This window comes from Xenopus laevis, chromosome 1L (assembly GCF_017654675.1).
Source record: "Xenopus laevis strain J_2021 chromosome 1L, Xenopus_laevis_v10.1, whole genome shotgun sequence".
Classification (NCBI taxonomy): domain Eukaryota; kingdom Metazoa; phylum Chordata; class Amphibia; order Anura; family Pipidae; genus Xenopus; species Xenopus laevis.
Window position 1 is genome coordinate 12693149 of NC_054371.1, and position 26886 is coordinate 12720034.

General features: G+C 42.9%; 1 protein-coding gene across 3 annotated transcripts in view; it reads right to left on the minus strand.

Moving 5' to 3' along the window:
- Positions 1-3989: 3989 nt before the first annotated feature.
- Positions 3990-26886, minus strand: part of slc4a11.L (solute carrier family 4 member 11 L homeolog) — a 92731-nt gene continuing 69834 nt past the window's right edge. For 2 of the 3 annotated variants that reach the window (XM_041587107.1, XM_041587111.1), the window contains exons 12-21: positions 23025-23138; positions 20985-21117; positions 19908-19981; positions 18295-18547; positions 14150-14256; positions 12271-12439; positions 11323-11496; positions 9983-10178; positions 9718-9887; positions 6951-7693 (exon numbers count right to left, since the gene is read on the minus strand). In XM_041587107.1, coding sequence (XP_041443041.1) covers positions 7630-7693; positions 9718-9887; positions 9983-10178; positions 11323-11496; positions 12271-12439; positions 14150-14256; positions 18295-18547; positions 19908-19981; positions 20985-21117; positions 23025-23138 — 1454 coding nt within the window. In that variant the 3' untranslated portion in view covers positions 6951-7629. Of the gene's footprint in view, positions 7694-9717; positions 9888-9982; positions 10179-11322; positions 11497-12270; positions 12440-14149; positions 14257-18294; positions 18548-19907; positions 19982-20984; positions 21118-23024; positions 23139-26886 lie in introns of all 3 variants that reach the window. The other variant, XM_041587115.1, reaches the window with a different exon arrangement.

Sequence of the window (26886 nt, forward strand, 5' to 3'; positions counted from 1 at the left end):
ATCTCCCTAAAACAAGACATGACTTTCCAAATCAGCTGGTTTTGGGCAAGTTTAGGTTGTGCTGAAATATATATATATATATATATATATATATATATATATATATATATATATATATATATATATATATATATATATATATATATATATATATAAAAAATCATTTTTCTAGCCCAAAATGTTCCAATGTTTGCAGTTACTGCAAATGAAGTTCTAATGACGTAGTAGTTAAGGTTGCAACATATAGAGGAGCATAAAATTAAAACTTTTTGCCCAAGTAAATCCAGCCTTTGCTAGTTGGTGTAATCTATTCTTTATGCAGGGAACTACACCTCCCACAATCCTCAGCCCTAGCTTCTGCTGCGTGCCAATAAAATAAATAACTATGTTCAATGCAAGTTACGAAACAGAGTGAAAGAAATGTTGTTTGGCATCCAGAAATTGGTGACTCTGCTTTTGGCTCAGGCCCTGCACCCTGGGGAATAGTTCTATATGTCCTTGCCCAGCTCAGGAACAAGCCCAAGCCAATAAACTAGTAAAGGAACCAGGTCTAATACCCAAACTGGCCAGAACCATTTCTGATGAGTGAGACCTCGGATGTAAAGTACGTTCCAACCTCACCACCATCCAAAAAGTCCAACTGACAGCAAGAGCCCAGCTGTGGGGGCCAAACAAAGATCCTGGGAAAGGAAAGAGTGGGCTGATGGAAAGGCAACATGGACACAAACAAGGTCCTACCCTTTTGGTTTAAGCCTTCCGTGCACCTGATCTGGGGGATCCCACCGGGGCTGAGCTTGTACAATTGCCGCTTGGCCACAACATCTGCCGATGAATTGTGCATCCTGGTAAAAAACATGTCCAAGAGGAAATTTTTCCCATTACCTTCCTTTTGAAGGCCCTAGGCATCTTCTTATTGGACCTTCATGTAAATAATTAAAAGTCAACACTCAAGTCAACATGGTCTTAGAACAGGACCGATTGCACCAAATCTAAAAGCAATTGGGTCAAGCAGTGTAGCTTTGGAATGAATGTACTCTCAGAAACCATAGCCATTACTTCTGGTGCTTTCATGGGGGGGTGCAAATTAGCTGCTACTCACATAACGGTCCCTATTTTCATCTGGGGAGAAAACGGCAGTATTGCATTACTTTATGGCAGGGATACTTGATCAACACTCCGTATTAGAGCTACGAGGCCTTATCTGTGATGACTAGGTGCACCAGGGACCACATGCCGTGCCCTATTGTCCTAAGAATGTAAGAAGAAAATATCTCCCCCCCCCCATTTATCTTGTCCTCCCTTCTGGTGGATTTCACAGGCTGTGGCCTTTCTCCATTCCCCTTTCTGTTTTGGCTCTCACCTCGTGCCTTGCTTTTTGGTCTCATGGAGGGGTTCTGTGTAAGCAGACAAATCTGGAGGAGTAGAATGAAGTCCCTATGGTGACAGACTTAAAGTGGAAGTAAAGTCTAAAATAGAATAGGGCTATAAATACTGTTTTTTTATATACTAAACATAAACTTACTGCACCACAAGCCTAATCAAACAAATGATTTATGCTTTCAAAGTTGGCCACAGGGGATCACCATCTTGTAACTTTGTTATACATCTTTGCAAGACCAAGACTGTGCACATGCTCAGTGTGGTCTGGGCTGCTTAGGGATCAAAACAGCACAAGTCAAATAATATCTGCCAGAAGCTGATACAACAAGACTGATTAATAATCAGAATATACAGACTGCACTGGGTTCTGTGTTGTCATGTAATCTAATGTGGATTTTATAGTTTTTGTATTGTTTAATACAAACTTACTCCAACTCTGCAGAACCAGTGGCTGCAGCAAAATAATCCTCCAAATAGAATCCCAATTTATCTGTTTAAATCTGACTCCATGATCTGTGTCCCTGCAGCTGGAGTTGGAAACAGTAAAGGGGACGTAAAGGCAAAAATAAAATTCAATGCAAATCTCTACACAGTCGCCGACTGCTCTACAGGGAAACAAACAAAGCTGCTTGAGTTCTGCATGGCTGGGAAGTAAGGCGGGGGCTCCCCCTGCTGTTCATAAGTATGATTGTTTCCCTGCAGAGCAGTTAGGGACCGTCTGACAATTCCTATCCACAGCAGTAAATGAAGGGAGAATTTCACTGCATACAGTCAGGTTTCTTTTTCGTTAAAGAAAGTTAAAATTGTGTTTTAATTTTTTGCCTTTACATGCCCTTTAACACCCTGAGAAGTCTCTGTAACATCTGTGTATGAGTTCAGAATGTGTGTTCATAGGCCGTTCCAGAAGCCACATAGATATGAACACATCTCAATCCTGAAAGCAAATACTAATGGCAAAAACCCCAAGAGGCCACCTTTACCCCTCCTTATATCTTGTATAGTACTAATTGATGTGATTTGTATAATTAGTGATTATGTTGCAACACCAAGATTAACGGCAGGCGCAGGATTAGTGCACAACAGAAGAACCGATGCTCATTGACTGAATGTGCCCATGAGCCAATGTTCATCTGATTTACGGCAAAGCACTTTGTTTAACCATTCTCAGACTCCACCACTAGGGGTCACTGTTCCCATAAAACAGAACAAGGTCTATGGAGACAATTAAAGGAAAAAAACTCAAAAAAAATTAAGGCACAAGTGCTTGTCTGAGCAATTTATATTTTTTCCTAGTTTTCAAGATATTACCAGTTTTTAATTTTCATAATTTGAAACCGTGCCACCTGCTGTTCATTTCGGGAGAAAAGGAACGTCTTGCGATGTTGCTCTGCATAGAATTGTAAATAAGTTTTAAGGGAGACCGAATGTTGATCATAGTCGAAAGCAGGGTGAACTTGGGGGGTCCGGGTGTACAAGCTCCAGACCTTCAGCTTAGGGAGGCGATTAACACACAGCATACCTCCCAACATTTTGGAAGTAAAAAGAGGGACAATTTTTTTTCCCGCACGTAGCGCAGCAATTTTTGACCACACCCCTTTCTGTGGCCACACCCCCTAATTACCATGTTCGTTTTACAAAATTTGGCAGGTTATGAAAGTTTGAAAATATTTCTCCTTATCTAAACTGTGTTTTTGTGTCTCAAAATTGTTACAAAGTATCTTATTTGCACCTGTTAGCTGTTCTGGGCTCTCTGCCAAAAGCCAATTAAGTGAGAAACTTTGTTTCTTTTTCTGGCTGTTCAGTGCAGAGAAAAGAGGGACTTTCCAGTACAAATGAGGGACTGCGGGTTGAGCTGTCAAAAGAGGGACTGTCCCTCCGAAAAAGGGACAGTTGGGAGGTATGACACAAAGATATTTGATTTTAGGCACAAACCCGACTTCACTACAAAAGTTGATGTGGTTAAAATTAGGGATGCACCTGAATCCACTAGTTTGGATTTGGCCAACCCCCTGAATCCTTTGTGAAAGATTCGGCCATTACAGAATCCTAATTTGCATATGCAAATTAGGGATGGGAAGGGGGTAAAAAAAAATTTACTTCCTTGTTTTGTGACAAAAAGTCACATGATTTCCCTCCCTGTCCCTAATTTTCATATGCAAATTAGGATTCAGATTCGGCTGGGCAGAAAGGTGCGGCCACATCCAAATTCTGCTGAAATAGGCAGAATCCCTAAATGAATCCTGGATTGGGTGCATCCCTAGTTAAAATTCATTTATTTAACAGAAAAACATCTCAGAATATAGCCTGATGCGTTTCATGCCTTATGGGCACTTAGGCTAAATGAAATCATTTTAACTGCATTAACTTTTGGAGTGAAGTCCGGTTTCTGCCAAGAACGGAGCAGAGAAATGTCAGGTGATTCCTTCCTGGTTCACAAACTTTTTCTCTCCCCAAACAGAACATCAGACTTTCCTCTTCTCACTACATTAATTTTCAGCTAACTGTAGACATTCGGCTGAGCTGCCCAGCAGGTGGCGCTGTTGCTTTACATTCATTATATGAATCTATATTTTTACATACACAAAAGGCAGCCAAATAAAAAAAAAAGATTTTTTTCCAAACCGTTCTTTATTAATAGAATTTTCTGTGGTTCTCTCTTCCCTTTGATTTGAAACATCTCGAATATTTACAGAACAGACCCAATTGGTAGCAAAATGAAGCAGCATAGAGCAAGACCGAGCATGCACAGCTTCTCTACAGACATCTGACTTCCCCTGGCTCCTACAGCTCCTTCTGATGACGTTAAACTACAACTCCCATCATACTAGTTGAGTCTATGGTCACCATGGCGGTTATAGTTTAACCATCTTTCATCACCGAACCCTCGGTCCTACTTTTACCCCAAAAGATTCAGGGAAGTCAGACATTTCTAGTGATACTTAGTATCCATACAGACTGCCGCACGCTCAAGGTCAATAAGGAAAGGCAACAAAAAAAACTAAAACAAACCCAAACTGGTGCAGAGAAACAAGGTTTCATACATACAATGCAAATTATAAAGGCACAGCAAACACTTAGAAAAAAGAAAGAAAAATATATATATAATAGACAAAGGTTCCGCTGTTTGTCTCTATGTCGGATATAACTGACCTAACACCAACACACAAATATTTACACTGTTTTTTTTCTTGGAAAACAAAAACAAAAGTATGAGTTCAGCCCTACACGGATACATCATGCGAAATTCACATCAGATATCCACGCGTTACGCTAAAGGGAAAGTAAAGCCTGATGATGTTGAAAAGAATCACGTTGCATTTTGACCGATTTCTATTCATTTCTATTGCTGCTGCCGAGTCGTGTGAAACTTAAAAAAAAAAAAAAAAAAAAAAGGCAAATAAAAGGCACTGTGGCCCCAGCAACCGGAAGGTTTCCTCCGTAGGGATATTCTCTGGGGAGCTCAGAAGGAAGGTTAAATATTTAAGAACCAATAGAGATTGACGGCAGAATGCAAAATATGAAAAGTTAACTGTAAGCATGAACTTTCCCTTTAAAAAAAAAAAAGGTGAATTCTGGGAGGGGCCAAGTTTAGCAGCAGGGATAACCGTATCACAAAAAAACACTATAATGAAACTTCTGAATACAGAAATAGCTTTTAGGGAAAGCATTAAGATGGATAAACTCCACCCCTTGCATAACTAGGCCCCGCCCTCGAATGCTATGAAAGGAAAGTATTACAGGCTCCTCCCTCTAGCTCTAGAGATGGATAGGCTCCACCCTTTCATTCTATACGATGACAAACCCTGCCCTCTTGTTGAACAGAATGGCAGAATAGGCTCCACCCTGTATTTCTAGGCCCCACCCCCTCGTTCTACAGAATCCTCCGTAGAGTAGACAACATTTTGCTTTTCCCATGCTGTATACAGGAGCGCCCTTACCCAAGTGCATTGCACTAATAATTACTATAAATTTTAGGAGAAGCAAAATGTTTTTTTCCCTTGAACAGTGCACAATAAACTATTTTTTATTTAGCAGACGTAGCCAAATTGTAGTTCTCCAGCTAAGGCTGAAGCACAACTCCCAGAGTGCAGCAACTGCTCCTTTGCCTGGTGGGGCATGCTGGGAAGTGTAGTTCAACTGACACATTAGTTGGTAGAGGCATTGCTAGTAGTGTGGCCTTCCAGAAAGAGGTCATATATAGATATATATCCCTAGTTAGTGTGACCCACCTTGTACTAGTGATGTATAAACATTATACATAAATCAGCGTCGGCGCACGCGGGAGCACACGGGGCTTGGAAAGAAGAGAAGGTGCTGGTACCCCAGACAATTGGTACATCACGCCAAGCTGCTGCTGTGCAAAAATCACAAATCCACATTTTTTACAAATTTTTAAGAAAAAAAAAAAAGATATGCAAAGGAGCGTCGGCGAGCTTAAAGGACCAGCAATATCAAAAGAAAAAAAAAATCCAAAAATTTGCTAGAATACATCGAATTATACCCCCACCAAGACAAATTAATCTTTCAAATCGCAAAGTCTTTATTGAGAAATAACTTAGCGAAACTCCGCTTGCGCTCCTCTTCAGAAAAGGGGACACGGCGACGATCTATCGTGCGGCGTTCGATTTCTCCTCCCTGGCTATCTCCTATAAGGAAGGCAGGGAGGAGAAATCGAGTGCCGCACGATGGATAGCCCAATCGCTTTCTGAAGAGGAGCGCAATCGGAGTTTCGTCAAGTTATTTCTTAATAAAGACTTTGCAATTTGAAATTTTTGTCTTAGTGGGTTTTTTCCGATGTATTAATTTTTTTAAACGTTATTAGTCCTTTAAAGGATAAATAAACCTTTAAAATAAGTGAATGTAAAATTGATGAGGGTGCTATTCTGAGCAAAAAGTTGTGAGTTTTCTCCAACAGTAAAGAGCAAAAATTATTAAAAATTCAAATAATTTATTAGGACATACAGGTGACCGCCTAACACGTTTCATGCCTACTGGGGCACTAACTCATAGGCTCAGCCTAATATGTCCTTATAAATTATTTGAAGTTTTAATAATTTTTGGTCTTTACTTTTAGAGAAAACTCACAACTTTTTGCTATTTCAGATTTTTTGCACCCGTGGACTTGGGTGAACTGTGAGTATTTTTTCCCCTTTTATTATTTGTTTTGGACACTTCTTTTTGGATTAATAATGGTACAATTACAGGCATTGTGCACCACTTTTGCAATGTACATTCATTATTTATTGTTTTTTAATTCCAAGATATTAAGGGATAAACATGTACTGTTAATATGAATGAATTTTGTTACAACAGCTCCACCTGCTGGTCAGTTTCCCACCAGTCTGACCACCAAGTAGTCAAGGAAGTTGTCAGGAGAAAGAAAGAGGCTGCTCTGATGTTCTTCTGCTTAGGAATAAAATTAGAAACCTTTCTCACATCTTTCCTAAGCAGAAGAACATCAGCCTCTTTCTTTCTCCTGACAACTTCCTTGACTACTTGGTGGTCAGACTGGTGGGAAACTGACCAGCAGGTGGCGCTGTTGTAACAAAATTCATTCATATTAACAGTACATGTATCCCTTAATATCTTGGAATTAAAAAACAATAAATAATGAATATACATTACAAAAGTGCTTAGAATAACCCCCTCATCAATTTTACATTCAATTATTTTTAAGGTTTACTTATCCTTTAACTCATGCGCTGCTGTAGCGGGGGCTGCTGGGTAATATACATTCATCTCTCACACACGGGAACTGATCCGACCCCCCCTGACCGTTTGAGTTAGAAATCACACGTACAATACAAAATATTGAGTCTCCTTCAGTTTGCCGGGTGCAAGTCCAACGTCCGTCCGTATATAGATTTATAGATATACAACGTAGAGCCGGAATATTCCAGAGGCCTCTCTAAAAATATTGCAAGGTTCTCCGGAGAGAAAAAAAATGATATTTTTTTTTTGGCCCCTCATCGTATAAATCCTGGTTTGTCACAAGTCACATTTTATTTTCACTTCCAAGACACATAAAAAAGGATCCACTGAATTCCCGAGGCTCCAGTAGAAAAAGAACAAGCAAGATCTTTGGGTTTCCAGTTGGCGGGAAGCAGAGCCGGGAAATGAGGAAGCAAATCGCTGCGCTTTGGTTGGTCGTCCTTCCCTCGTATGGAGATAAGATGAGAGTCTCCGGGGTGCAAAGGTAAAATGGAAAAATCCATCCTCCCTACCTCTCCAAAAAAAACCCGCCTGATCCTAATGTTCTGCGTCCATGGCGTCCAGGTATTTGGATTCGATTATTTTTGGTAGTAGGTTGTATCTGGAGATGAGAGAGAGAACAAATGGCATCAGAGAGTCTGGGAGATGAGACATCAAGATAATTATTGTATACAACCAAAGTCTAGTAACCCATGGCAACCAGTCACTTTTGCTTGTACACAGGGCACGAATAAATGCTCCGTGCGGATTGGCTCATGAGAGGGGCACCTGCACCTGTTGGACTCCAGTACTGGATAATTAGGAACGATGTTTAATGGCCGTTAACATGCAGATAAGAGATTAGTGAGATAAATGGGACCGGCCCCAGAGGAAGGTGCTGCTGTTTGTGCACGGATTAAAGGAACAGTAACACCAAAAAATGAAAGTGTTTTAAAGTAATGAAAATATAATGTACTGTTGTGTTGTACTGGTAAAACCGGTGCGTTTGTTTCAGAAACTCTCCTATAGTTTATATAAACAAGCTGCTGTGTAGCCATGGGGGCAGCCATTCAAGCACAGGATACACAGTAGATAACAGATAAGTACTACTATAGTTTATATAAACAAGCTGCTTTGTAGCCATGGGGGCAGTCATTCAAGCACAGGATACACAGTAGATAACAGATAAGTACTACTATAGTTTACATAAATAAGCTGCTGTGTAGCCATGGGGGCAGCCATTCAAGCACAGGATACACAGTAGATAGAATAAGTACTACTATAGTTTATATAAACCAGCTGTTGTGTAGCCATGGGAGAAAGCAGCTTGTTCATATAAACTATAGTAGTGTTTGAGAAGGAAACACAGCAGTTTTACCAGTGCAGGGCAACACTTTATATGAAAAACACTCATTTTTTATGTTACTGTTCTTTTAAATGTACAAAAGCCAAGGTGCTTTGTTACATCACCAGGAACTTAACAAGTTAGTGACCAATCCTCACCGTCGGACACACACACAAACCCTATGCTAAATCAGCACCTTTGGGTGAAACTATTTACTGTTAATTCCCCCTTTGTCTAATGGAGATATGAGATGGTGTCATTAATTCCCTTTCTTTTCTCTAGCTTCTATAGCTGCGCCTGGCTTAGCTTGCAGTTTCAGTCTTGCCTCAGTCTCCTTTGTTCCACGGCTGCCTAGTTACAGCTTCTCCTAACCTCTTTCAAAAACCCCACTGTTTCTTTAATGGTCTCTTAAGTTTGTTTAAAGGCTTAAGAGATACAAACAAACATGATCATAGCTAATTCTCTGTACTAAGCACAATTCAGCAGGAACTGTCCCTAAGTTTGCTCATAGTCTGTACAGAGAAATCCCATAAAACTATGGCAGCATAGGTATTCCTCTGTACTAAGCACAATTCAGCAGGAACAGTCCCTAAGTTTGCTCATAGTCTGTACAGAGAGATCCCATAAAACTATGGCAGCATAGGTATTCCCTGTACTAAGCACAATTCAGCAGGAACAGTCCCCTAAGTTTGCTCATAGTCTGTACAGAGAAATCCCATAAAACTATGGCAGCATAGGTATTCCCCTGTACTAAGCACAATTCAGCAGGAACAGTCCCCTAAGTTTGCTCATAGTCTGTACAGAGAGATCCCATAAAACTATATCAGCATAGGTATTCCCCTGTACTAAGCACAATTCAGCAGGAACAGTCCCCTAAATTTGCTCATTGTCTGTACAGAGAGATCCCATAAAACTATGGCAGCATAGGTATTCCCCTGTACTAAGCACAATTCAGCAGGAACAGTCCCCTAAGTTTGCTCATAGTCTGTACAGAGAGATCCCATAAAACTATGGCAGCATAGGTATTCCCCTGTACTAAGCACAATTCAGCAGGAACAGTCCCATAAATTTGCTCATAGTCTGTACAGAGAGATCCCATAAAACTATGGCAGCATAGGTATTCCCCTGTGCGAAGCACAATTCAGCAGGAACAGTCCCCTAAGTTTGCTCATAGTCTGTACAGAGAGATACCATAAAACTATGGCAGCATAGGTATTCCCCTGTTCTAAGCACAATTCAGCAGGAACAGCCCCTAAGTTTGCTCATAGTCTGTACAGAGAGATCCCATAAAAGTATGTTACCTGATTGGGATCATGCCGATCATGATGAGAGGAAAGATCATCTTCATGTAGGGGAGAGGCGACATTCCAAAGCCACACAGGATAACCAGCTGGAGAACCTGCAGGCCCGTGAAATAGTGAATTTTCCTCTGTGGGACCCTCCGAATATAATGGGTTGGTGGGTACGCCGTCTGTATGGGGAAACAAAAGGGGTAATGAGCGCTCGATGGTGCAATAAGGGAAGAGCAAACTATTACATATGCTGAGCTCATGGCACACATATTACCTGCTCTTTCAGCAGGAGGGCCACTCTCTCAAAGAGCTGGTTGCCATCGATAGAGGTGAGGGCAATGTACAGGAAGAGGCCGTACAGGACGGGTTTGGGAATCCACTGCAGCGGGTAAGGGAGGAGGAAGAGGGACAGACCAACAAGAATGTTGGCCACCAGTGAAGTCAGACGGGTTTCTCTCACACTCACGATCCTATAGAGGGGAAAAAAGTACAATTACCAAAACTATTCAGTTTAGTTCCACCATAACATGTCGGACTCCCTGATGTGAGCGCAAGCTCTTGAATTCTTTCCTCAGCCCCAGCTTCCATCTAAACCTGTAGTATTTAATAACTGTACGGCCAATGGACATGGCTGGGCTCTATCTAATGAAGAGAGAGAAATCCATAAATTCCTATCTGTCCCTTTAACTAGCTGGGTGTGTTGGGCAATAAATATCCTGAGCTGGCAGTTGCGTGCCCAAGCTCGTGCCATAGTTACCAGCAAAAGAGAAGCCATGTAAACAGACTGAGAGCCAACTGTCTCACAAAAAGGTGTTGACTTCATTCTTGCCTTCCGCTATTCCAACCCCTTTAATAGCCACAAAGGAGCAGCTTGTCTCATTGGCCCTTCATTAGGGTTTTCTACAAAAAGCCATGCGCCAGTAATAATCACAGATATATTATGGCGACTTGATTGAAAAAAAAAAAAAAGGATATATGAATGAAATATATGTTTCACCACAGGGAATAACTGACACGAGATACAGCCTCCCTTCTACTGTAAGCTTCCATCAGTGTTCTAGCCACACCCACTGCTTGGCTTACCCCACCCCCTGTAAGCTTCCATCAGTGTTCCAGCCACACCCACTGCTTGGCTTACCCCACCCCCTGTAAGCTTCCATCAGTGTTCTAGCCACACCCACTGCTTGGTGAGCCCACCCCTGTAAGCTTCCATCAGTGTTCTAGCCACACCCACTGCTTGGTGAGCCCACCCCCTGTAAGCTTCCATCAGTGTTCTAGCCACACCCACTGCTTGGTGAGCCTACCCCCTGTAAGCTTCCATCAGTGTTCTAGCTACACCCACTGCTTGGTGAGCCCACCCCCTGTAAGCTTCCATCAGTGTTCTAGCCACACCCACTGCTTGTCTTACCCCACCCCCTATAAGCTTCCATCAGTGTTCTAGCCACACCCACTGCTTGGCTTACCCCACCCCCTGTAAACTTCAATCAGAGTGTTTTGATGTTCTGTTTTGGTAAAAGACCCCCCATAAAGAAGGAACAGTCTGGGCACACAATACATGTAACAACTGAGTATAACAGAGACACAAAACTAACACTGTTCTGCTTCACTACTTACGTCTCATAGATGTGGCCGTGCTCCACTCTCTCCTCCACGTTGGCCAGTGCCCGCACATGCATCGGGGAGTGAGGAAATGCGGCGTGAATCCAGGGCATCCCAAATACGGACAGTCCTGTGTTTATAAGCGCCACAAGCAGGAGGTCCCAGTGGTACGCTGTACCTTTAACTAACCTGAACCAGGAGATAATAAAATGCATAATATTAATGTCATGGAAAATAATCTGCTGAATTGGGCTTAGTACAGGGAATACCTATGCTGCCATAGTTTTATGGGATCTCTCTGTACAGACTATGAGCAAACTTAGGGCACTGTTCCTGCTGAATTGTGCTTAGTACAGGGGATACCTATGATGCCATAGTTTTATGGGATCTCTCTGTACAGACTATGAGCAAACTTAGGGACTGTTCCTGCTGAATTGTGCTTAGTACAGGGGAATACCTATGCTGCCATAGTTTTATGGGATCTCTCTGTACAGACTATGAGCAAACTTAGGGACTGTTCCTGCTGAATTGTGCTTAGTACAGGGAATACCTATGCTGCCATAGTTTTATGGGATCTCTCTGTACAGACTATGAGCAAATTTAGGGACTGTTCCTGCTGAATTGTGCTTAGTACAGGGGATACCTATGATGCCATAGTTTTATGGGATCTCTCTGTACAGACTATGAGCAAACTTAGGGACTGTTCCTGCTGAATTGTGCTTAGTACAGGGGAATACCTATGCTGCCATAGTTTTATGGGATCTCTCTGTACAGACTATGAGCAAACTTAGGGGACTGTTCCTGCTGAATTGTGCTTAGTACAGGGGATACCTATGCTGCCATAGTTTTATGGGATCTCTCTGTACAGACTATGAGCAAACTTAGGGACTGTTCCTGCTGAATTGTGCTTAGTACAGGGGATACCTATGCTGATATAGTTTTATGGGATCTCTCTGATGTTACCTGTTCTCTGGAGCGTTGGTCAGTGAAGCGACAATGTTCTGTTCTATAAAGAAGAGCATAGAGAGGAGGAATCCCAGTCCCATGGCGCTAGTTATTGGTCCCATGGAGAGAGAGCCAATAGGAGACAGCACAAACATACTCTCCGTCTTTATGTAGTTGAACTTGGCAACTGCAAGGGAAAAAGGTGTGACGTTAATAATACGCTTTATATAAAGAAGGTACAGCATGGGAAGAATCACCCAAGTACAGCACAGCAACTATAAAACTTGGCTGCAAAAACAATGCAGTCTGGTTGCTAGGTTTTCTGACCCTAGCAACAAGCGAGCAGTCTGCATGGAAGAATAAGGAGGAATAAGGAGACTGAAATACAATGGTGACCAATGAGGAGAAGGGCAACAAATATTTAACCCCACAATTAATCTGCATTTTGCTATCCAGGCCCAGTGACCTCAGCAACCAGCCAAGATTCTAAAGGGGAAGTTAACCATAAAATTAACATTTATTGTGAGTTAATTATTTGTTTCTGAATAATTTAAAGGGGCACCAGCATCCAAAAAAACTGTATATAGAGTAATTCCTTCTACTTCCTTCCAGACATTAAGATTATTGCGGTTTATAGAGAATCTAAACCTACTAATGAGAATTTAACAGGCTAGGGAGGGATACAATAAACATATGTAACTATTTCCAGGGATAGGGAGAAACTCCCGGCTGCCCCGTGTCCTTTTCCTGAGGGGGAAGAGACTGTCCCTTCTGCCAAGTGACCCCCCCTTTGTGAGCTCAGAGACCCCCCTGAATGTACAAAGACATGGCTTGTGGAGAGTGACCCTCAAAGCCCTGCACTGCTGCTCACACACCTGCGACTGCACAGACAAAGTAGCTTCCTGTTATTCAGCAGTGGAACAATAACGTGGGTAAGTGGAGCAGTGCTCAGTGCATGTGGTTTTCCATTATAATCCGGATCATACAGTGACGCGCACGGATATTATTCTGCTCATATTACTGGGCAACATTTCATATTTTGATGCTGCAGAGTGAGGACAGCTGGGGGCATCTTTCAGCAGCACGAGGGGTGAGTAGCGGATGGGAGAGGGGAAATTAGCAGCAGCTCAACAGCAGGTACAAATAAATGAGAATGCATATGAAACTGAGGTACTGACTAACACCTGCTGTCGGGGGGCGGCCACTAACATCCGTCTGGGGGGGGGCACCAACATCCGTCTGGGGGGGCACCAACACCCGTCTGGGGGGGGCACCAACACCCGTCTGGGGGGGGCGGCCACCAACCCCCGTCTGGGGGAGGCCCACCAACACCCGTCTGGGGGGGGCCACCAACACCTGTCTGGGGGGGGGCCCACCAACACCCATCTGGGGGGGGGCCCACCAACACCCGTCTGGGGGGGGGGCCCACCAACACCCGTCTGGGGGGCTGGCCACTAACACCCCTCGGGGGCCGGCCACTAACAGGGGTGGCCACTAACACCCTTCAGGGGGCGGCCACACACCCCTCAGGGTGGCCACTAACTCCCACAGAGGGCGGCCACTAACGCCCTCAGGGGGCGGCCACCAACACGAGCGAATATACATCAGTAACACAGGGCTGGTCAGTAAATAATATAGGGGAGATTTGACACAGGCATTTGTGGGGTGTAGGAGGTGCAGTTGAGCCACAGCTGAAGTACTAAAGGTCCCCATAATATAATGAAGCTGTAATTTCTCACAGTTACCGTCATATTTACACATCATCAGGGGCCCAGCAGTATCATAGTGTCATTTCTGCCTTTTCCCAAAGATTTTCCCTAATATGCAGCCGCTCCCCAGAGCTGAACCCCCAGACTAGAGGCAAAGTTATGGACATGCGGGAGGAGCAGAAACTTACTGTGAATCTCTTTGAAGAAGTAGGATCCCACCACTGAGAAGGTCAGAACAGATATCGGCAGAGCGCAGTCCGACAGCATCTCACGCACTCGCGAGTGGAGGTACGGGCTGCAAATTGCAATGGACATGGTTATATATATATATATATGTGTGTGTGTGTGTGTGTGTATTAGTGTTTACTGGATGTGCATGAAAGGAAATCACTTAAACCTTTCAGTCATTCACATCAAACCCCATCTGACAGTTTCTGATCGCTAATCGCTAGAACCATATTATTTAGTGGACAGTTCCCCTTTAAGACAGCGTCTGTTATTTATCAGAAAACATGATCAATGTGCTGAAAGCTAAACAAGAGACTATATTCAGCCCACGTCTACAAAAATGTTTTTCTGTCTGTTTTCACAAAGGAAGAATATTATTCATTTTTTAAAATGTAACTATTGTGCAGATTTTTACTAGAGATTGGATTCACAGCCCAACAATAGGGTTAGTTCACTGCTACAATGACAGATCTTTGCTTCCCTAATCACATGTTCAACACAAATTCACTGTTACTATAGGCACCATCTCTCCCTACTATACCTGCTATCCCACAGTCACACTCCCTTCCCAGAGACTATTATCCACTGTTACTATAGGCACATCTCTCCCTACTATACCTGCTATCCCCACAGTCACACTCCCTTCCCAGAGACTATTATCCACTGTTACTATAGGCACCATCTCTCCCTACTATACCTGCTATCCCACAGTCACACTCCCTTCCCAGAGGACTATATCCACTGTTACTATAGACACCATCTCTCCCTACTATACCTGCTATCCCACAGTCCACATCCCTTCCCAGAGACTATTATCCACTGTTACTATAGGCACCATCTCTCCCTACTATAACCTGCTATCCCACAGTCACACTCCCTTCCCAGAGACTATTAGCCACTGTTACTATAGACACCATCTCTCCCTACTATACCTGCTATCCCACAGTCACACTCCCTTCCCATTAGACTATTATCCACTGTTACTATAGACACCATCTCTCCCCTACATACCTGCTATCCCACAGTCACACTCCCTTCCCAGAGACTATTATCCACTGTTACTATAGGGCACCATCTCTCCCTACTATACCTGCTATCCCACAGTTCACACTCCCTTCCAGAGACTATTATCCACTGTTACTTATAGACACCATCTCTCCTACTATACCTGCTATCCCACAGTCACACTCCTTCCCATAGACTATTATCCACTGTTACTATAGACACCATCTCTCCCTACTATACCTGCTATCCCACAGTCACACTCCCTTCCTAGAGACTATTATCCACTGTTACTATAGACACCAATCTCTCCCTACTATACCTGCTATCCCACAGTCACACTCCCTCCCAGAGGACTATTATCCACTGTTACTATAGGCACCATCTCTCCCTACTATACCTGCTATCCCACAGTCACACTCCCTTCCCAGAGATATTATCCACTGTTACTATAGGCACCATCTCTCCCTACTATACCTGCTATCCCACAGTCCACACTCCCTTCCCAGAGACTATTATCCACTGTTACTATAGACACCATCTCTCCCTACTATACCTGCTATCCCACAGTCACACTCCCTTCCCAGAGACTATTAATCCCTACTGTTACTATAGACACCATCTCTCCCTACTATACCTGCTATCCCACAGTCACACTCCCTTCCCAGAGACTATTATCCACTGTTACTATAGGCCACCATCTCTACCTAACTATACCTGCTATCCACAGTCCACACTCCTTCCCAGAGACTATTTATCCAACTGTTTACTATAGACACCATTCTTCCCTACTATACCTGCTATCCCACAGTCACCACGCCCTTCCCAGAGACTATTATCCACTGTTACTATAGACACCATCGTCTCCCTTACTATACCTGCCTATCCATGGTCACACCTCCCTTCCAGAGACGTATTATCCCACTGTTACTATAGGCCACCATCTCTCCCTACTGATACCTGCTATCCCACCAAGGTCCAACACTCCCTTCTCAGAGACTATTATCCACTGGTTACATGATAGGACACCATCTCTCCCTACTAACCTGCTGATCCCCACAGGTCACACTCCCTTCCAGAGACTATATCCACTGTGTACTATAGACACCATCTCTCCCTACTATACCTTGCTATCTGCACAGTCACACTCCCTTCCCAGAGACTATTATCCCACTGTTACTATAGGCACATCTCTCCCTACTATACCTGCTATCCCACAGTCACACATCCCTTCCCAGAGACTATTATCCCACTGTTACTATAGACACCATCTCTCCCTACTATACCTGCTATCCCACAGTCACACTCCCTTCCCAGAGACTATTATCCACTGTTACTATAGACACCATCTCTCCCTACTATACCTGCTATCCCACAGTCACACTCCCTTCCCAGAGACTATTATCCACTGTTACTATAGACACCATCGCCTCCCTACTATACCTGCTATCCACAGACACACTCCCTTCCCAGAGACTATTATCCACTGTTACTATAGGCACCATCTCTCCCTACTATACCTGCTATCCACAGTCACACTCCCTTCCCAGGACTATTATCCACTGTTACTATAGACACCATCTCTCCCTACTATACTGCTATCCCACAGTCACACTCCCTTCCCATAGACTATTATCCACTGTTACTATAAGACACCATCTCTCCCTACTATACCTGCTATCCCACAGTCACACTCCCTTCCTAGAGACTATTATCCACTGTTACTATAGACACCATCTCTCCCTACTATACCTGCTATCCCACAGTCACACTCCCTTCCCAGAGACTATTATCCACTGTTACTATAGGCAGCATCTCTCCCTACTATACCTGCTATCCCACAGTCACACTCCCTTCCCAGAGACTATTATCCACTGTTACTATAGGCACCATCTCTCCCTACTATACCTGCTATCCCACAGTCACACTCCCTTCCAGAGACTATTATCCACTGTTACTATAGACACCATCTCTCCCTACTATACCTGCTATCCCACAGTCACACTCCCTTCCCAGAGACTATTATCCTACTGTTACTATAGACACCATCTCTCCCTACTATACCTGCTATCCCACAGTCACACTCCCTTCCCAGAGACTATTATCCACTGTTACTATAGGCACCATCTCTACCTACTATACCTGCTATCCCACAGTCACACTCCCTTCCCAGAGACTATTATCCCACTGTTACTATAGACACCATCTTTCCCTACTATACCTGCTATCCCACAGTCACACTCCCTTCCCAGAGACTATTATCCACTGTTACTATAGACACCATCTTTCCCTACTATACCTGCTATCCCACAGTCACACGCCCTTCCCAGAGACTATTATCCACTGTTACTATAGACACCATCTCTCCCTACTATACCTGCTATCCCATGGTCACACTCCCTTCCCAGAGACTATTATCCCACTGTTACTATAGGCACCATCTCTCCCTACTATACCTGCTATCCCACAGTCACACTCCCTTCTCAGAGACTATTATCCACTGTTACTATAGACACCATCTCTCCCTACTATACCTGCTATCCCACAGTCACACTCCCTTCCCAGAGACTATTATCCACTGTTACTATAGACACCATCTCTCCCTACTATACCTGCTATCTCACAGTCACACTCCCTTCCCAGAGACTATTATCCCACTGTTACTATAGGCACCATCTCTCCCTACTATACCTGCTATCCCACAGTCACACTCCCTTCCCAGAGACTATTATCCCACTGTTACTATAGACACCATCTCTCCCTACTATACCTGCTATCCCACAGTCACACTCCCTTCCCAGAGACTATTATCCACTGTTACTATAGACACCATCTCTCCCTACTATACCTGCTATCCCACAGTCACACTCCCTTCCCAGAGACTATTATCCACTGTTACTATAGACACCATCGCTCCCTACTATACCTGCTATCCCACAGACACACTCCCTTCCCAGAGACTATTATCCACTGTTACTATAGGCACCATCTCTCCCTACTATACCTGCTATCTCACAGTCACACTCCCTTCCCAGAGACTATTATCCTCACGGTTGCTACTTATGACCAGCTATAATAATAAATACATATTGAATATTCTTACCTTTTCTTGAACTGATAGAGCGTGTGCCCCAGCCACAAGGTGCCAAACATCAGCATGAGACTGAGCACCGCCGACTCCCGGCCATAATGGATTTCCTCGTGGTCAATACTCGCGTTCTGCGCAAGCACGGAGCCATTGAACGTTGAATTTAGCAGGACATCGGACGTAATGTTCAGATTTGGCAAGTGTTTATTATATTCTTGGTCAAAGTACACGTGGGAACTTGGGATTTCCAAATAATACTTTTTGAAAACTGCAATAAAGAAAATAAAAGATGTTAAAGGGATGGAGAAAACAAGAGATCCATTTTCTTTGGCCAGGACAGTAATGATATTTTTCTCAATATGACAAACATAGATTTTATGAAGATGTTCCTTCCCTTACTGTACTTTCTTTCCTACATTAGCCTGATACTGTTGGCTGGCTTAGGTATTCCCCAGCACTAAGCACAGTTCAGCAGGAACAGCCCCAAGTAGGCTTGTAGATACTACAAAGAGTTATGGCGAGAAGGATGTTTTTGGGTAAAACCATGGAAAGGTTTATGGAAACAATATCAACAAACAACAGCAGAGACAGATGCACTGGCGGAAATGTTGGTGGGAGCAGAACGGGTGGAGGGGGCTCCTGGTTTAGCAGCAGACTTGCTTTAATGTTTGCTGAACTCTACAACCCCGGCTATTCTAACGGCATAACTCTTCTTCCTGCGCAACCCAAAATATACTGATCAAAGGGAAACTGTCCAGAAACCACATATAGGGGCTATGAGTTCGGCAAGAGGAAAATCCAACATCACCAACAAGCTCGTCTGCTTTGAATATTTAAAGGAGAACTAAAGCCTAACTAAAGAAGTAGGTAGAAATGTTGCACATGATGTTTTGTGCTTCTGTACCAGCCCAAGGCAACCACAGCCCTTTAGCAGTGAAGATCTGTGTCTCCAAAGATGCCCCAGTAGCTCCCCATCTTCTTTTCTGCTGATTCACTGCACATGCTCTGTGCTGCTGTCACTTACTGAGCTTAGGGACCCACTCACAATATACAGTACACATAGAATAGAAATGTCACAATATAAGGCTGATTAGTAATTAATACACATAATTACTACATGGCAGCACAGAAACCAGTGCAATTAGCATCAGAATTGAATAATCAGCAAACCTGTAGCATCAGCTTATATTACAGCCAGGGAAGCTCATTTTCTGCTGGATAATTAGTGACGAGCCCTAAGCTTAGCTTCTCAACAGCCAATCAGAGCCCACTGAGCATGTGAGTGTCACAGACACTTTCCAAGATGGTGACCCCCTGTGACAAGTTTGAAGTCCTGGATCATTGCTGCTATTGACAAGCTCAAACTTTAGCCTCGTGCAATAAGTTCAGTATGTTATAAAAGGCATTTTTAGCCATATTCATTTTTATGGTTTAGTTCTTCTTTAAAGTCAAATATGGCAAGCCCAATTTAATTCTGAGATCTAATTTTAGGAGGGCAAAAAATAGGAAGTGGTTATAGGATAAGTGGTTTAAGGATAAATTTAGATCAAGGCAAAGAACAGGGCAAGTGGGCCACTCTGGGAGTATAGACTGAATTCTGCACTGTGCTCTAAAGTCAATGGACTTACTTTTGATAATCCCTTTAAGTGCATCCAGCACAAACGTTATGGATATAAAAAGTGCTATGATTTCTTCTGTCGACCTAAAAAGAGAGAAATTCTATTAAAAACTGAGTCTGGAGATGATCAAAGACACAAGAAAAATTCAGAACAAGAGAAAAGAATAGAGACATATATTTTGTTTTAAATATCTACTGAGCTTCTAGTTCACAGGACTCCGGTTTCTGGTGTTAACCCCCTCTTGGAAGGGCCCAAATTAATAGACAGGAAAAGCAACCCGAAGTCCAGTTATGTGGAGATTTGGGGTGAGTGCTTATCTGTACCCTGGGTACCCCTGGAACTATAGCAGGGTGACTGTTACCCCAATGTTTCTATATATCTGTAACCTTGTTATGAGCTAAGGGGGCCCAGTCTGAAGGTCAGTTAGGGGGAGATTTGGGGTGAGTGTTTATTTGTGCCCTGGGTACCCCTGGAACTATAGCAGGGTGACACCCCAATGTTTCTATATATCTGTAACCTTGTTATGATCTAAGGGGGCCCAGTCTGAAGGTCAGTTAGGGGGAGATTTGGGGTGAGTGATTATTTGTGCCTTGGGTACCCCTGGAACTTTAGCAGGGTGACACCCCAATGTTTCTATATATCTGTAACCTTGTTATGAGCTAAGGGGGCCCAGTCTGAAGGTCAGTTAGGGGGAGATTTGGGGCGAGTGCTTATTTGTTCCCTGGGTACCCCTGGAACTATAGCAGGGTGACTGTTACCCTAATGTTTCTATATATCTGTAACCTTGTTATGAGCTAATGGGGCCCAGCCTGAAGGCCAGTTAGGGGGAGATTTGGGGCGAGTGCTTATTTGTTCCCTGGGTACCCCTGGAACTATAACAGGGTGACTGTTACCCCAATGTTTCAATATATCGGTAACCTTGTTATGAGCTAAGGGGGCCCAGCCTGAAGGTCAGTTAGGGGTGATTTGGGTGAGCCATTATTTTAGAGGTGACCCAGGTGACAACATATTTTGACTTGACAATTTCAAGTACAGGGAAGTCCATTGGGCATGACACACAGTAATGAGTGAGACATGACAAATCACCTCTTGAATAGTTTCATCAACAGGCTACAGTTGAAGAGAGAGTACAGAATAAGAAAGCAGCTGTTCCACAGCCCAGTCCAGGCATAGAACGCCTTAAAGTCCAGGTTGTAGTCATCACAGATCCCTCGGATTACTGCGGAAAGACAGAGAGAGCGAAGGTTAAACGCAGTTCAGTTATTGAGGGTCACAGGAATAAAAAAAACATAAAATGATATTGGGATGGAATAGCAGGGGCAGCAATCGTGTTCAGTCTGTGTGTGTACAGTCACTTCTCCAGGCAGAACACAATCAGGTGAACCCACGCTGGCTCAGGGCTTGCAGAGATTCTACATCTGTGACCCCCGGGGTATTCAGAGAGCAGAGGACAAACTAGACTTGTCTAAAAACAATTGCTTCTTCAATTAGCAGGAGAGCTTTGTGCCAGATGGGAGGCAAAGGCAGAATTATGTTTTCTATTGTCGCTTCTGTAAAATGGATTAGCAAAAAAGGCCAAAGTAATCGCTCATATATTCTCATAATGAATGGAATTTCTTCAGGAATGTCGGGCCATGGAACCAGTCCACTGTCCAATATGCTTCTCCTCAACCCAAGAGACGATCTGGAAGCATGTGGGTACAACGTTCATCATGATAAGATTCCCCACTTTTTAATGGATGGGAAGAACTACAGGGATAGGACCTGTTATAAAGAATATAGATATAAAGAATGCTTGGGACCTGGGGCTTTCTGGATAACCGATATTTCCGTAATTTGGATCTGCATATCTTAATTCTATTAGAAAATCATATAAACATTAAATAAACCCAATAGGCTGGTTTTGCTTCCAATAAGGATGAATTATATCTCAGTTTGGGTCAAGTACAAGCTACTGCAAAAATGGAAATTATTTTTAAAAATTTGGACTATTTGGATAAAGTGGAGTCCATGGGACAGCCTTTCTGCAATTCAGAGCTTTCTGGCTAACCGTTTCCGGATAACGGATCCCATACCTGTATTGTCATATAACTTTTGTACAGCTTGGCAAAACTATGTCAGTTCCCCCTTAAAGGGGTGTTTTACCTTTAAGTCAACTTTTCAATTCTTATTAATTTTTATTATGTATAGTTTCTGAATTATTTGCCTTCTTCTGACTATTTCAAGCTTTCAGATGGAGGTCGCCAACCCTATTTTTTAAGACAAATGCACTGTAAGGCTACACATTAACCATATTGCTACTTTTTCTTACTCATCTTTCTATTCTGTCCCTCTCAATTGTATTCCAGCCTCTTATTCAAACCAATGCATGGTTGCTATGGTATTTTGGACCCTAGCAACCAGATAGCTGAAATTGCAAACTGGAGAGCTGCTGAATAAAAAGCTAAATGACTCAAAACCCACAAATAATAAAAAAGGAAAACCAATTGCAAATTGTCTCAGAATATCACTCTCTATGTCATACTAAAAGTTAAAGGGATACTGTCATGGGAAAACATTTTTTCAAAATGAATCAGTTAATAGTGCTGCTCCAGCAGAATTCTGCACTGAAATCTGTTTCTCAAAAGAGCAAACATATTTTATAAATTATAATTGTAAATTTTGAAATCTGACACAAGCCTTGACATATTGTCAGTTTCTCAGGTGCCCTCAGTCATGTGACTTGTGCTCTGATAAACTTCAGTCACTCATTACTGCTGTACTGCAAGTTGGAGTGATATCACCCCCTCCCCCCCAGCAGCCTAACAACAGAACAATGGGAAGGTAACCAGATAACAGCTCCCTAACACAAGATAGCAGTTGCGTGGTAGATCTAAGAACAGCACTCAATAGTAAAACCAGCAAAACCATGGGCGATTCCCTTTATTAGTGAAATAAGAATGAAGAAGAAGCAGTAGTGATATCAGGAGCAAATGAAAAGGCTTTGCTTCCATGCGGTTCACACTAATGTGGCAAATTAAAATATCCTTAGATTTAAAATTAACCGTCCGCCTCTAGAAGTCAAATACTTGGCTGTCAAGCACCCCTATCAGATGACATTGTGAAACCCTTATGCAATGATCTTACCGTTTATGTATAAAGCCAAAGGAGCGGTGGTTAACAAAACAACCAACGGTTGCCCAGAAAACAGAGAGTAAATAACTCCCCCAATGCATTGGCCAACGATTGTCTTCTGAACGTCTGGAACGAGAGAAAAAGCACAGAATATCCACTGAGTGACTCTTTCTATGGACAGCCAATAGAGAAGACTGCATGCAACAGATACAGGCTCTACATATCAAGGCAACAATATGAAATATAAACCAGAAAATGAAAGGGCTTCATTTGCATTTACAATATTTTTTTCCATTAACCGGCCTGGCACAATTTCCCATTTGACAGAGAAGCTCAATTATGCAGCAGTTAAATAGAAACTTGTTTTGGGGGCTTTTCCAGATGCTGCTCCTCACCCCCCACCTCAGCCGGTTTCCATTTTTTTTTCAAGGATAAATCCAGCAGGTTGCCCAGCCCCACCTCTACGAATGTTTCTAGGAAGCTCTAAATGTCAAGTGGCCTGTGTTTGTTTATACAGATCTCTACAGAATGGTCATACACTGGCCTCTCTTCAGTCACCAGCTTGTTGGCCTGTTTATGGAGTCATGGAGTTGAGTCATGATGTGCAGGTCCCAGATTTGGTCCTATTGAGGAGCTGGGGGCCACACATGGGCACCCAAATCTGCTATACAAATACGGTCACATACAATTGAAGCCATTTCATTTTTTTTTTGTAGCCACTGAAAATGTTCCCACGAGATTACCAGCATTCACATTCAGCAAATAGTTGCCCCTATATAACCATAAACTATGCCCCATTTTATGGTTATTTGCCCCCTTTTTTCCTTCAGACAGATAGTGATGCAGCAGATTAATCTATAGAAGAACCATTCACAGCCTGTGTCTATACATTCTGTATGGCCGCCATATTGTTTCTCTAAGACAATACTGCAAGAGGGTGTTAAACATTACTTATCCGTATATATGTGTTCTCAGACATGTGGTTATGAAAATGTCATGTTATTTCCCTTAGACAGTACAGTATGAGGGTATAGCTTATTGTGTGCCCAGAACATTCCTTCTCTGTATATTTGTATTTATACATATGGGAGGAGGTGCCATATTGATTCCCTTAGACAGTACAGTATGAGGGTATAGTTTATTGTGTGCCCAGAACATTCCTTCTCTGTATATTTGTATTTATACATATGGGAGGAGGTGCCATATTGATTCCCTTAGACAGTACAGTATGAGGGTATAGCTTATTGTGTGCCCAGAACATTCCTTCTCTGTATATTTGTATTTATACATATGGGAGGAGGAGGTGCCATATTGATTCCCTTAGACAGTACAGTATGAGGGTATAGCTTATTGTGTGCCCAGAACATTCCTTCTCTGTATATTTGTATTTATACATATGGGAGGAGGAGGTGCCATATTGATTCTCCTAGACAGTACAGTATGAGGGTATAGCTTATTGTGTGCCCAGAACATTCCTTCTCTGTATATTTGTATTTATACATATGGGAGGAGGAGATGCCATATTGATTCCCTTAGACAGTACAGTATGAGGGTATAGCTTATTGTGTGCCCAGAACATTCCTTCTCTGTATATTTGTATTTATACATATGGGAGGAGGTGCCATATTGATTCCCTTAGACCGTACAGTATGAGGGTATAGCTTATTGTGTGCCCAGAACATTCCTTCTCTGTATATTTGTATTTATACATATGGGAGGAGGTGCCATATTGATTCCCTTAGACATTACAGCATGAGGGTGTAGCTTATTGTGTGCCCAGAACATTCCTTCTCTGTATATTTGTATTTATACATATGGGAGGAGGTGCCATATTGATTCCCTTAGACCGTACAGTATGAGGGTGTAGCTTAATGTGTGCCCAGAACATTCCTTCTCTGTATATTTGTATTTATACATATGGGAGGAGGGAGGTGCCATATTGATTCCCTTAGACAGATCAGTTTGAGGGTTCAGCTTGTGTGCCCAGAGCATTCCTTCTCTGTACATTTATATATATATGGGAAGGAGTTGCCATATTGTTTCCGTTATACAGTACAGTATGAGGGTATAGCTCATTGTTTGCCCAGAGCATTCCTTCTCTGTATATGCCAAAGAAGCACAATGCAAGACCACCCCTTGGCTATAGTATAATAATGACAAATCGGCTAAATGTTCCCTTTATTGAATCTGATAAGGTGTGGGAGTCACAGCAACTTGCCAGTAATAAAAATTCCCTTATTCCCAGCAGAACATGTTGGATATTTGTTGTGTTTGCGGATGCAGGTATATTTACTAAACCACATCTCGGGAGCACAAGTATTATCCTCTCTTCCTGCCACTTTACCCTTATAAATATTCTCTCTCTTGTAAAAGGAGAGATATCAAAGTGCAAACACATTAGACTGCAATTATATCTGAAATGCAATTACCCGCATCCTAAAATGCTGTAAATTGAGGTTTTTCTTTGCTTTCAATTGAATTTAAAAGGTTTTATCAGCAGATAAATAATTTAGGGACTCTCACATTAAACAGAACTAAATGGTACCAGGAGACAGCACTCTGCATTTATTTGTGATCAAATCCCAGGCATCTCTGCTCCCCAGTCTGAAGGCCAGTTAGGGGGAGATTTGGGGTGAGTGTTTATTTGTGCCCTGGGTACCCCTGGAACTATAGCAGGGTGACTGTTACCCCAATGTTTCTATATATCTGTAACCTTGTTATGAGCTAAGGGGGCCCAGTCTGAAGGCCAGTTAGGGGGAGATTTGGGGTGAGTGCTTATTTGTACCCTGGGTACCCCTGGAACTATAGCAGGGTGACACCCCAATGTTTCTATATATCTGTAACCTTGTTATGAGCTAAGGGGGCCCAGTCTGAAGGTCAGTTAGGGGGAGATTTGGGGTGAGTGCTTATCTGTACCCTGGGTACCCCTAGAACTATAACAGGGTCACTGTTACCCCATGTCTCTATATATCTGTAACCTTGTTATGAGCTAAGGGGGACCAGCCTGAAGGTCAGTTAGGGGGAGATTTGGGGCGAGTGATTTGTGCCCTGGGTACCCCTGGAACTATAGCGGCTCCTATTTATATACCTGCGCCTGCTCTGCAGTGATGTCACAGAAGGGGGCGGGACACGCCGGTGCACTAGTATATAAAAACGAGCGTAAACCAGTTGAAGTGGGGCACTAAGAAGTCACACGCACCCGTGGCTCGCAGACTTTATATGGAAGTCAACCCAAACCCGACAGACCCACAAGTAAACCCATAAATCCTGCAGGATTCAGGTTGGCCCGCATATCACTATTATGTACAATATTCCCCGAATTAAAACAAATAATACTGTAGAGCATAAAACAAATAATACTGTAGAGTATACATAACCATAGATGTGCACATTTTAAAGGCGACGTTTCGGGCCACATCTGGCCCGAAACATCGCCTTTAAAATGTGCACATCTATGGTGATGTATACGCTTAATACAATCGTCTTTTGCATTAAGAAGTGAGTGCTGTCCGCTTGTTCTTACTAAATATTGAGGGAATATCGGAAACCTTGTGATTGGACTTGCACCACACATAGAGACATTGGAGCTTGAGTGCTGTTACTTATACACATAAGGATATATAACTCCCCCCACCCAAAAGAAACACCATAAAAAGTCTACAGTCAGTACCCCTTCAGCAATGTGAATTTGAAGCAAGTAACAGCTGAAGGGGCCCTGCTTTTGTATGGGATGAAGCAGTAATGAAACTTGCTCACAAACTGCAGAATAGGTGGCAGAGCACAAAGCATTCTGGACTTGGGTGATTTGGCAACTCTGGAACTTGCATTGGTTTTGAGTTTAGCGGTCTTTTCAAAGCCAAAATAAAAGCAAAGC